General features: G+C 37.0%; 1 protein-coding gene across 1 annotated transcript; it reads right to left on the minus strand.

Annotated features, from left to right (window-relative positions):
* Positions 1 to 851: 851 nt before the first annotated feature.
* LOC107764386 (F-box protein SKIP8) lies at positions 852 to 6,648 on the minus strand. Its single transcript, XM_016582947.2, has 3 exons — positions 6,048 to 6,648; positions 2,495 to 2,691; positions 852 to 1,348 (listed from the first exon to the last, which is right to left on the minus strand). The coding sequence occupies exons 1-3, from the start codon at positions 6,414 to 6,416 to the stop codon at positions 1,096 to 1,098; spliced, it is 819 nt and encodes a 272-aa protein (XP_016438433.1). The 5' UTR covers positions 6,417 to 6,648; the 3' UTR covers positions 852 to 1,095.
* Between the last annotated feature and the right edge of the window lie 6,571 nt (positions 6,649 to 13,219).

Raw genomic sequence — 13,219 nt, forward strand, 5'->3', positions numbered from 1 at the left:
AACAGAAGAATATAAGTATTGATAGCAGAAATGGCCACTTTTAAGGGATCTTCAGGGATTGTTTTTCATTTCTTAAAGGAGAAGGGGGGCAGTGGGGAAGAAAAAGAAGTAAAAACGAAAAGGGAGGGGGCGGGGGTGACGTGGGGGAGGGGGGGATGTGGATAAACAAAAAGGGGGGGGGAGGGGGAAGAACAAGAAGGGGAAAAAACGAAAAGGGAGGGGGGAGGGGGCAGTGGGGAAGAAGAAGAAGAAGAAGCGTACATAATATCAATTTCCAAATTTTTTTTTCCTAATTTTATTTTTATCTTTTTATTTTATTTTATTTTTATTTTTCATTCTTATTTCAAGTTAAGTAGGAGGACCGGGATGTCAAAACGAAAAAATTACAATGGTCAGGCTATTAAACTTTGGTTTGCGTTTCACCAAGCTAAGTAGTAATAATTTGCATGTTGTCATGTTAAGCTAGGATGTATCATCAGTTTCTTCAGCAGCAAGTGGGCTTTTTCTTTGTTGAAGTATTTTCTGTCTGTTCTTATTTCATGTAGAAATAACACCAAGTAACCATTCTAAAAGGCTGTTATTTAAAAATTAGCCAGTACGTCCTGAATTTCAATTGTGCTGAGTTATCCTGAAGTTAGGATTTTTTTATTTAAAATTTTAAGACAAAATAAGCACCGACTAATCTCCAAATAGTATCCCAGACAATGGCTATATGTGCAAGTCCCCCATTTGATGCTGTCATCTAATCTTCAATTGGAAGGAAGAAGGTTTTCAACCTCCAATCACACTGTCCAAGTTTTGACGACGCCGAAGCCTAATGTCATCTCCACGACCATGGCCACATTTGCAAATTCTGACAAATCAAACTGTGCATTTGTATTGCCAAGAAACTTAGCAAAGCAAAAATAGGTGGGAAGAAACTAGCGATTTCTAAACCACCAAAGATGGGAAAAATAAGAAAAAAAAGGAAGCAGGAACTACATAAATAATTTTATGGAGATTCCAGAGAGTCAATCCTACTATAAACGAACACTATACCACTTTTCAATTTCAAAAGAATAATCAATCTTCTTCACTGTTGGCCTCTCTTTAATCCTATCCATGCACAACTTGTTGCCCTGCACCTCCATGAATGAGCATCACTGAGCAATGATGATGCACCATGTACCATCTCCCGTTATGGAACTCAAACACGTTAGTCACATTACCTGAACCCATATTAAGATACGCTTTCATAGTCACCCAAGCCGCATCTGTCATTACCCTTGCCCTTACGTCTCTAATCTCGAAGTCAACATTTTGCTCCCAGTTAAAAGCCAGCTGCCAGCTGCCCATGACTGCATTATAACTACAATGAAAGTACGATTTAGAACCATCTCACGGCATGCTGAAATAAATAAAGACATGGTAACGAAACATGTCATGTCAAAACATTCTATCACCCTAGTGAGCTCGCATTAGGGAGAGCTGTCAATAGAAAGAACTATGCAATATTTCTGATTCCAATAGAATCTTAGTTGGACAAATCAATGCCAAATATGGAGGAGGACCGGACTTCGAAAGAGCCCACTCGAGGTAAAAGAAAATCAAGAGGGCATCTAAGAAATACCTTAAGGGTAACGGTGAAGCAGCTCAAAACCATGACAAAACAACAATGTGACGGGTAAAGTTCTAACACACTACCACTCGTGTAACCCAATACTAGGGATAGACGTAGATTTGAAGATCTTCTTTCACCTTTTTTAAAGAATTTTTTGACAAATCGAAGTAGCTCAAAGTATGGAAGAATGGGCCTAAAAGGTAGTCCAATACTCAATAGATGGAGGAAGTGTGGGCTTGGAATAGAAAGAGTAGGCTCAACTCTGAAATAGAGCTAATGTATAAATGAACTGAATCGTGAAAAGAAGCCCAAAGTGATACAGGTAGAGGAAAAAAAAACTGATGTAGTAACCCAAGATTGGCTCAAATTACCATGAGAAAGAATCCAAACATCCTATCCAAGACCTTAATACAACGGGTAGAGTAGCCCAGGAGTCAGGACGATCATCGAGCCCTTTGAAAACCTTAACCAATATAGGACATGTATACTCTAGCAAAGAAACAAAGTATATGTTAAATCTCGACCCAATTGCAGCGCATTTACCCCAAGGTTTGCTGTGTTTTTCCTAAAATATGTAAAAGTAGATTTATAAACAACTGCATCAGCAAGGCCTCAACCCACACACAGAAGAAAAAGAAAATTAGCAAACATCTATTCAGAGAATGAAAACTTTAAAGGCACATAATATGCACAGAGAAACCAGACTCAAGAAATTTGGTTGGTGCAGGCAGAAGCATGACAAGTTTGTCATATGAAAATATTTCAGAGAATTTAATCACAAAAAGGAAAAAGGTCGGAGGCTGAGAGGGAGAACACAACAAGAGATGCAAGCGCAGAGATGAAGATGTAGTAAAGCTCAAGAGAGATCCCCTTAGAGGATGGAAAAACTCATACCCTGTAAAGTACTCCCCAGAGGCATGAAAACACTTCACATAATCTGCATTGAGCCAAAAACGTTCCATAGCTGGGAGTGATCTTTCTTTAATGATTTTAAAAAACTCAGCATTGACATTCATAATGGCTCTTGTAGCGGCATAGTAAGCCTTCCATCCATTGATTGGAGTCATAGAATCCTGCTCCAATGTGAAATCCTAAAAGGAGAAAATAAAAGATAATCACAACACTGACACTTTTTTTTGAGAAGGTACAACAATGACACTTCCAAGCAACATTCAAATACATGTAGAAACAAACAAAGTGTATATACATTTTCCAACTTTTCCCTATGCTTAAGCTTACGTAACAACTTATTGCGTACGTTTGGTGTTTGATTCTCAATCATTTTTAAGAACAAAAAGGTAAGTTGATAAACAAAATTATTTGATATAACAGAAGTAGCACGGTAAGCCCTCGTTTACCCTTTTATCCCTAATTCTTTTAGATTTCACGACCTTCATCCTTCAGCTTCAATTTTTTCCATCCAATTTCAAAGCCAATGACGATCAAAATGAGAGACTTTTTAACTGGTGTAGATACCAGAAGTAGAGCCAATCTCATATTTCCCTCTTCTGTTTTATTCTATATCTTCTTTTTCTATTGGTGGTGTCCAGGCCACTTGTGCACCTCGCGTAAACCAGTTGCCAGCCTGTCCAACCCACAAGCACAGGCTGTCATGCTAATCCTGCCAACCAAGGTAGGAGCTGAGGGTTTACACCTTTTTTTCTTTTGGGAGAGAGAAAACAGGGACTTGCACCAAGTGTTTGTGGTTGGATTCAGACCGAGAATATCCAAGTTGTTACTCTCATCCCTTAACCACTCAGGCCATCCCATTGGGGACCTTCTGTTGTATTCCATGTGGCTAAATATCTCTATAAATCTGTGCTAAGTTGCTCGGACTCGGGTGTTCGATACGGGTGCAGATCTAGGGGTCGGATCCTTCATGATCTAAGTTTTAGGATTTGGGGGTACGGATCCAGGTACGAGTATGGGTGCGTAGATTCGGCTAAAAATAATTCAAATATCTAAAAATAGATTTATAAAACTATGCCTAGATTATGATTCCACCATAGCTTTTGTTTTTAATTAAGAAATCGTTGTATCTGTCTCGGACTCCTCCGTCGATTTTGGTTAAAGTACTCAAAATCGATTGACCAAATCTAGTACGGATCCCACACCCACACCCACATCGTGTCGACACGGGCCTCGAAACCCACATCGTGTCAACACGGGTGCAGCCTCGAAAGTGAAGAGTCCGAGCAACTTAGAATATGTGCATCAACTAGTATCAAAGCCCATAGGGATCAAGCAACGTCTACAGAAGTACTGACGGCCTTACTCAAAAGGAATGCTCCACCACATATTGTGTTACACAAACAAAACATTGGACCCATTTTCCCAATAAAGTAAACTCTTTTCTCCCTTAAAATTCCTAATTAATGAATAAGTAGCTTGCTTTCCTTGTGTATTCATCGCTTCCCTTTTAACATTGAACATTGTTATTTCCCTTTCCGTATACTTCTTATTCTTCCCTTAGAATGACTGTCCACCTTTGATGCTTTTTTCTAAAAGTGAACTGTACCATACACCATGTATACCAGCGATTCCCCCTATATGGTGCAGTAAAACTCTTATTTACTTATAAAAATGGGTGTATTTTTTAAATTCATATGTTGTAGTTATGATATATCAAAGAGGAGTATACAGTTTGGGGTAGATAACTAGATGGTCTACCAAAAGTTTTGAACTCCGAATCGCAAGCCCAGAAAATTGCTGGCACAACTATTATGTGATGCAAGAGAAAAGCTTTTCATCTATAATTTGGCATAATATTGAGCAATTCTAACACTTTGAACACTGACACAGAAGTTTCACAGAGTAATACAGCATTGTTTCAGTGTCTTTCTCATGCTTAAACAATTTTAGGCTTCAAAATTCCATATTGTTGGAAGAAACAGTTAAAAATTTAGCCCATGATAGAAGACAATGAAAGATAGGTGATAGGTCATAGCTTCTGTTTTCTTAAGACAAGATAAAAGACCGAACAGATAATACTTGTTAATCCTGTACTAAGCTTTTTCCTAAATGAAAAACAATAATTGCAGCAAAGCTCAAAAATCGTTCAATGACATGAAAAAAGAAAACTAAGTCAAACCGAACTTCAAAAGCTACCCATTTATCTAGGAGTACAATGAAACAAAACATTGGGAAGCAGATGGAAACTGGAACATAGTGTTTCCTTATCGTCTAACACTTACATGACTTTCCTCCTAGAAGGAGTTATAAAGCCAATCAGCGCCAAGAGAATTCTCATATACACCCCTAAATGTGCAAACACATACAGAAAGCACCTGAAGGACGAAGCAGTAAGAAACTATTTGACAGCAGTCTTCAGATAACCTAATGAGTGCCTATGTAAGATTACTATACCCCAGTAATCATTTAAATAGAGTCGTGAAGTGGCAGTTGATTTCCTAAATCACAGATAACAAAAAAGGAAACGGAAAAATATACAAAGCATATTTTCTCTTAAACCATCCTCAGAGACTTTTCCTACCACTTTCACAACATAATCAGTGAAATACAAAATGAGTAGCTTTGTGAATTCTTGTTATGCCATAAATCCATGCGCTAGGTGAATTAAATGACTATTTGACGGTGCAACTTCCAATATAGACAATACTACTCTAAAGCTATTTAATTTTGCCTTTGATTGGAGACTGCTCAAAGCTTATCCTCTACACAGTTAGCGAGGCAAAGAAAAGTCAAATTATCCGTTTCAACTGTCAGTTCAGCCATGAAGCACAGAGGTAAGAATAAGATTAGGACCAACCGACCAGATTAATCTGTACGCGAGACAAGCTTCCTTGAACTAAATCTCAACTAGTCCGGATACCTATCCCAGCATAGTTGGTGAATCTAGCTGTTCTAAAGCTAATAGCCTAATAATAAATAGTCTTCTTTAATCGTCCTTCATAAGAGTGCCAAATTAATACTACACCTTTTCCATTTTGAGACGTCCCGGAAATTGGCGGAATTCTTCTTCTAAAGAACTTTCAAAACTTCCAAGAATTCATATTCCTTAAGCTGTTCAATTATTAAATTTGACGCGATGTTTACTCTATCAAGCTAGCTTTTCAATAATCACTTTAATATTTTCTACCACTATCACTAATGTAATACTAGTACTAGTATACAATATAAATTTGAGTTGAGGCTCTATGTAATGACGGTTTAATAAATATTTACAGAGGTCACCTAAGAGGTAAATATTAAGATTGGTAATCTTTATTAAATAGTAAGTAATCTTTTAATATAAGGAATGGTAAGTAACCTATTATAAATGGTATAAGAAGTTCATTACATTGTCGGTGCGTGTAACTTAAATCCTTTAATATGGAGTAACATTTTAAACTTCATATCCCGTCAAATAAGATTATATTAAATGGGAAGAGACAACACTAATAATGTGAAAAAATTAAAACTTTCAAGGAAATTTCGAATGGCGCACCTTATGATAGAGAGCTTTCCAGGCATTATCATCATTTGCAGCTTTCCTCATTAGTGAATTCGTCATAGAAAGCCTACAAAGACTCGGATAATCCAAATAGCTCAACGCGTGCGTCGTGATCTCCGGAACTAGCTGCTCCATCATCGACGCCCCTGTCTGCTTCTCTCCCGCCGCCACTGTCACACTAACCTTCTCCACCATTTCGAAACTTCCTCCTCCACCACTGCCACACGCACAATTACGAGAATTATCTCTGCCGTTCGTCGGAACTGATTTTGATTTTGAATTTGATCGGCGTGTTAAAATAGCGGCGGCGGTGAAAACGCAACAGATAAACGTGACGGCGCCGGAGAAGAAGCTAATATCCATTCATAAGTCATGAAAAAATCGTCGACGTTCATGAATAAAATTAAAACCTAATAATCCAGTACGGTGAATTCCAAGGAAGAATGTTGTAGGCGTTTTCTGGAGATATTTAGAAAGGAATAGGGTTGCACAGAATGAGAATTGAATTTTGTTCGGACTTTGAAACCCTATTAACTGGTTCTAAAAATGGAGAGTGAGGAGGAACACAAGTTTTGGGGGCAATTTGGTGTCAAATTGAAATATGCAGAAGTTGAAGGGTGAACATGTAAACTATTAACATGATGTACTATATTAATTAATTAATTAATATGCATATTACTCAAATGAAAATGTATTGGGCATATTAGGTATCAAATTGAAATATGCAGAAGTAGAAGGGTGAATCTGTAAACTATTAACAACAACAACAACCTAGTAAGTGGGGTCTGGGGAGGGTAGTGTGTATGCAGACCTTATTCCTACTCTGGGGTAGGGATACAGACTTTATCCCTACCCCGGCATCCTTTCCTCCAACGGCATCCTTTCCTCCAAGAACTTACCACCTTGCTCTTGAGAGACTCGAACTCACAGCCTCTATAAACTATTAACATGATGTATTATAAACATTAGATGAGCGATGGCATGGGCCAACTCTTAATTACAAAAATAATATTCTTAATTGTATTACTCCATTTATTTTGTAAAGATCACTCATGTTAATTTAAATAATATTTGTAAACGATAGAAATTTCATATGTATTTTTATTCAATAAAAATTATTATGTTTCTGAGTTAATTATCTCATGTTAAACTTATTTTGTTGGAATTAAACATAAAAAGAAAAGAAATAAAATGGTACCAATATTTCATCAACTTGCTTTTGCTTTGTGTTTGTGTGTTGTTTTTTCCTCGTATTCTAATTTGAAATTTACAATATATCTTTTTTTTTCAGTAAAATAATAAGTAGTCTTATTAGTAGCACAGTAATTCATAGGCAACACATTTTGGTAATTTTCAGGCGCGTTAAATTTAAGAAAACAAGTCGCTAATTTATTTAAACATCGTTAACTTGTAGATAACCAAAGAGTTTGTATTTTTATTCGTCGATAATTCACTTGTTAATAGTATTAAAAATAAGATGAGTTATCTTCTTTTAACATAAAAAAATAACATGTGTGATGACCCAAATGGTCATCTTACGTTTTAGAACTCGATCCGTGTTTCGAGACCTTAAAACCTCATTTTATATCTCTTCGATTTGCGTGCGTAGTCCAGGCGTGATTCCGGAGCCTTTATGTGAAAAATTTATGAAATAATAATTTTTGGCCTTAAAAGTTGATTTTAGTTGACTTCGGTCAAGGTTTTGGGTAAACCGACTCGGACCCGGGTTTTGACGGTCCCGGTAGGTCCGTAGTAAAATATGGGACCTGACATATGCCCGAAATCGAATTTCGAGGTCCCTAACCCGAGAAATATTTTTTTGATGAAAATTGTAAAACTGAAATTATAATAATTTTTGAGAAAAATGGTTAATACTTTATCTCGTTGGTATCGGGTCCGCATTTTGATTTCGGAACCCGGTACAAGTCCGTTATGATATTTATACCTTATCTGTGAAATTTGGTGAGAAACAGGATTGATTTGACGTGATTCGGACCTTTGGTTGAGAAAATAGAAGTTTTAAAACTTTCTTGAAAATTTCATGCAATTTGGTGTTAAATTCATACTTCTAGGTGCTATTTTGGCAATTTGATCGAGCGAGCAAGTTCGTATAATGTTGTTAGACTTGTGTGCATATTTAGCCCCGATGGCTCGGGTGAGCTTCGGATAGGCTACAGAGGGATTTGGAACTTAGAAAAATTGCCGGTGTTCTTTAGCTGTGTTGCAGGCCTCAGACCTCGCAAAATGCAAGGTCAAGGTTCGCATTTGCGATTGCTGTGAAGGTCGCATTTGCGAGCTTCTCATCGCAAATTCGAAGAGAAGCTGGGCCAGCCTATGTTCGCAAATACGAACAATCTTCGCATTTGCGAAGTTGTCAGGGGAAGGGGTCCTTCGCAATTGCGACAACTAGTTCGCATTTGCGACAGTAGCAGAAATGCGACAGGTTTACATTTATGATGCCTGTCTCGCATTTGCGAACTTCGCAATTGCGAAGCTCAGGTCGTAAATGCGACATTTGCAGCTGATAAGTCTAGACTTAAACGGGATTTTTCATTCACTCTCCCATTTTTTAAAACCTAAACCTCAAAAGGCAATTTCCCAAAGACCATTTCTTCCCCAAATAATAGGTAAATGAATCTTAACTCATTTTTTTCAATCTTTTACTTCTTTTTTACAAGACTTCATCCTAGAATCTAGGGTTTTTCATGGTGAAATTTGGGGATTTTTGGGTAGAACTTAGGAATTTCGAAATTTGAGGATTTAGACCTCAAATTGAGGTCGGATTCCAAAATCAATTGTATATCCGGGCTCGGGGTGAATGGGTAATTGAATTTTGGTCCGAATTTCGGATTTTGACCAAGCGAGCCCGGGATCGACTTTCGACTTTTTGGGGGAAATGTTGGGAAACCTATAATTATGCATTGGAATTGATTTCTTTAGCGATAATTGATGTTATTAAGTTAATTATGACTAGATACGAGTGGATTGGAGGTGGAATCTAAAGGAAAAGCAGTAATTGAGCTTTGAGTTGGTCGTTGGATAGAGGTAAGTATTTGGTCTAACTTTGACTCGGGGGCTTAGGGATCCCCGACTGAAATGCTATGTAAAATTCCATGTGCATGGCGTATAGGTGTGGTGACAAGTACCTATGCGCCGCCAAATTATCTGTTTAGCCTATTCCCTTCCCCGTTCTTAATAAATTGTCTACATGTCTTAACTGCTACATGTTTATTGGTGTTTCTATGTTTAATTGCTTCTTGTTAAATGTTGTTTTCTTCATTGAAGGTATTAATTATTCTATAGCTTCATTGTATTTCCTTATTGGTTTAAGTTGGTTTATCGGTGTACCATGGTATATTTTGGTTGGACTCGCTGTGTAATACTAATTGAATGAAGTTTCATAAGAGTATAGCCTCCTATTTGCTTTGGTTTGAGGCATACATATTGTGGAGGGTTTTGAGCTAAATGGTGAAATACTTGTTCTTATTGTGTGATTGTTACATGGTGGGATCGGGTTGCACGCCACAACAGTAGTAATAAAGGTGATATATTGAGGAGTAATAAGGGTGGATTAGTGAGATCGGATTGCACGCTGCAGCATGAGTAATAAAAGTGAATGTTCATACTGTTACTGATGATATGGTGGGATCGGGATGTGTGCCGCATCATTTTGTTGTTTATGTATTCTTCCTCTGTGATGATTGTATTCTGTAGCATTGTAACTCTCTTAAAGATTGGTTATAGCTGAGTATTGGCAAGATGATTTAGTTCCGTATTTATTTTTGCTGCAAGTTACTGCTCCATTTCGTTCCGTACTTCCTTTTTACATTATTATATACTGTATTCAGGTTATATTATAAATGTCCTCCCGTAGCCTCGTCACTACCTCATCGAGGTTAGACTCGACACTTACCAGTACATGGGGTCGGTAGTATTGATACTGCGCTCTGCATTTTCTATTTAGATTTCAGAGTTGGTAGTGGCCGATCGAGAGGTCGGTTGCAGATACTTCATCCAGGAGACCTAAGGTAGTCATGCTGGCGTCCGCAGACCCTGGCGTCCCCTCCTATATTTCTACTTTCTTGTTTTCTTTTCTTTCGAGACAGATGTAATTTCTTTCAGACCAGCATTTGTAGTAATTCGTAGTATGTTCATGGATTGTGACACCAGTTTCTGGGGGGTAACAGTTTCGGTATTGTTAATAGTATATATGTAACCGGTTTATTATGTACTTCCACATTTATTTCTATTTGATTTAGCTTTGTTAATTTTAACTATAAAAATGTAAAGGAAAAAGGTGAATATAACTCTAACATTAGCTTGCCTAGCGAGTGCGATATTAGGCGCCATCATGGTCCCGACGGTGGAAAACTCGGGTCGTGAAAAGTTGGCATCATAGCACTAGGTTGCCTAGGTTTTACAATTCACGAACAAGCTAGATAGAGTCTGATGGATCGATACGGAGACATCTGTGCTTATTCCCCAAAGGCTACAGAGTTTAGGAACAATTTCACTTCTATTCTTCTTTGTCGTGCGATTTGACCTCTCAATGCTAATTGAACTCTCTACTCATGTTCCTTTGCAGTTGGCGAGAACATGTACCACTTCATCAGCTGATCAGCAGCCCGAGCCGCTAGTGGCAACTCCTACGAGGGGCAGAGGATGAGGCCGTGCTAGAGGCCGAGGTAGGGCACGACTCAACCCAAAGCTCGAGCAGTAGCACTAGCGGCGGAGCCTCAGGTAGAGTTTGATGAGGAGGCTCCAGCCCAGACCGTTCCAGCAGAGCCAACTCAGGTTCCAGAGGGATTTATCGCTACTCCGGTACTTCAGGATGCTTTGGTCCGTCTAGTGGGCCTTATGGAGAGTGTTACTCAGGCCGGTACATTCCCTGTAGCACCAGCCATCTCTCGGGCTGGGGAAGGAGCACAGACTCCCGCTACTCACACTCCGGAGCAGATGGCTCCCCAGTTTTAGACTCCAACAACTCAGCCATTTGGGGTAGTTCCGCCGGGTGTTGCAGCACAGATTGGCGATGGATCAGCTATGTCTTCTGAAGCTTTGTGGAGATTGGATAGGTTTACCAAATTAACTTTTCACCACTACCTATGGTGGTACATCTTCAGAGGATCCCCAGGACTATCTGGACAATTGTCACGAGGTGTTACAGAATATGGGGATAGTGAAGACCAATGGGGTCGACTTTGCTGCTTTTCGTTTTCTAGGTTTAGCCAAGAAATGGTGGAGGAATTTGTTTGGCTAGACCAGCTGGGTCGCCTGCTTTAACTTGGGATCAATTCTCTCAGCTATTTCTGGAGAACTCCTATCACTCAGAGGAGCACTCAGAGTAAGGGCTATGTTCTTCATTTTAAATTATGTTGCTTCTCGTACTTAGTGTTTCGTATATGCTCAAAAGATTGAGCTTCATTAAATTTCAATTTTCTGTTTTTACGAGTTTGCGAAGATAGAAAGTGCTGAGATAAAATAGGTTTGGACCCTAAATTTGCCCAAGCTGAACCTTGTATAATAGCAAATGGATGAGTATTGATTGTAAATTTATATAAAAACCTATGATTTCATAGAAATAGACCTAAGACTGGTAAGGTTTGATTTAATAGGGTTGGTCTATTTCTAAAGAACCATTGACACTTATAATTATGGTAGTGTTTGAGTCATACTGTGTGTATCCTACCATTCACAAAGAGCTTATGTATTATTTTAAAATATATTTAGGCTAGTAAAATATTTATAAAAGATCTCATCGCATAGTAATAATGATTCTTTACTACTAAGTAAATTATCAAAATATAATTCTATATATCTTGTTCAATCAAGTCTTATCGGATTGGTAAGGTTTGTGGTGTTGTTCAATATTCACAAATTTTGCCGGATTGGCAAGTCATGTACTATCTTCATTCTACCTATTATGTTAAATTGTTCACAAATAATGACAGATTCACAATATTTGTCTCGATAAAGTGTTATTCGAAGTTGCAATTCTAATTTAACTAAACCATCCCAAATCAACATAAACTATCTCAAATTTAAAACAATAACCTTCCAAATATCAAAATAAGCAATCCTTAATTATCAATTTAGTCAAACATCACCAAATTAAGTAGATGTACTTTGTTCAACAAACCAGTGCTTGAACGAAAGATTTAAGCATAAATAATCTACACTCAAATAATTTTTAACAGTAATCAAGCATCAATTTCGAATTTCCATCCTCAACTTCAAATTTTTACTCTCAAACAAGAATTTTAACTTCCAAAATTGAAGTATTATGATGTTCTTGGTAAAAAATAAAAAAATAAAAAATTGCAACACAAGAATCCATTCAGTGCTCTTTGATAGATTTTTGCACAACTTTTAAAAACTGGGACCAATATTAATCGCTAACCATTCAAAGGGATACCCAATTCAAGATAATTAAATCTACTGAAGGTTGTCTACTACTAGTAAATCTTGAAGCAGGGATGTTTGTCGGTTAGTACAGTATTTAGATATTTCGATAAGGTATTTTTAATATTCGGTTTCTTAAAATGTTATACTAATGTCGTACCTAATTAAATTCGGTATAGTTCGGGTTTTCTCCTTCCGATTTCGATTTATTCGGTTCGTTAATTTCGGTTTATTCGATTTGAATACTAACTAATACATAAAACCATAGACTGTAATAATCTCAATTTAAAGTACTCAAAAGTACAAAACTTGAAATGTTTGTTGACAAAAGTTTTGTCCAAAACAACAAATCAACCAATAGAGAGAAAACTTTATATAAAGCAATAAATTTGATCTTTAGAAATATCTTGTTCATTGCTTAGAGTTAATTGGTGAACTTAGAGAATAAAGGAATATAAAGTTTTAGATTTTTGTATTTATATATAATTAATAATATGTGTATTGTGTAATATAATATTTATTTTGGTAAGGTATTTTATTTTAAAATATCAAATATCATACCTAATACCAATTTTTTTTAAAAACTTAAACCAAATATCATACCAAATATCAAAATTTTTTATTTCAATACGATAATTCGATATTTATCAAAGTATGCACAACCCTATCTTGAAGTACTAAAATTGTTGAAACTATAAAGAATGGAGTACGTTTCACCCAGATTTTCTCTTTCCTTTATAAAAAAAAAAATTATTAAAATTAAG

This window comes from Nicotiana tabacum, chromosome 1 (assembly GCF_000715075.1).
Source record: "Nicotiana tabacum cultivar K326 chromosome 1, ASM71507v2, whole genome shotgun sequence".
In the NCBI taxonomy this organism is placed as follows: Eukaryota; Viridiplantae; Streptophyta; class Magnoliopsida; order Solanales; family Solanaceae; genus Nicotiana; species Nicotiana tabacum.

Bases quoted from the DNA above. Each gene is read 5' to 3' on its own strand.
- LOC107764386 (XM_016582947.2), bottom strand. From the start codon at position 6,416: ATGGATATTAGCTTCTTCTCCGGCGCCGTCACGTTTATCTGTTGCGTT. The intron at 2,692-6,047 runs GTGCGCCATTCG...TTCTCCTTTTAG, and splicing joins GGAAAGCTCTCTATCATAAG to GATTTCACATTGGAGCAGGA. The intron at 1,349-2,494 runs GTATGAGTTTTT...CTTTCATTGTAG, and splicing joins TCTGGGGAGTACTTTACAGG to TTATAATGCAGTCATGGGCA.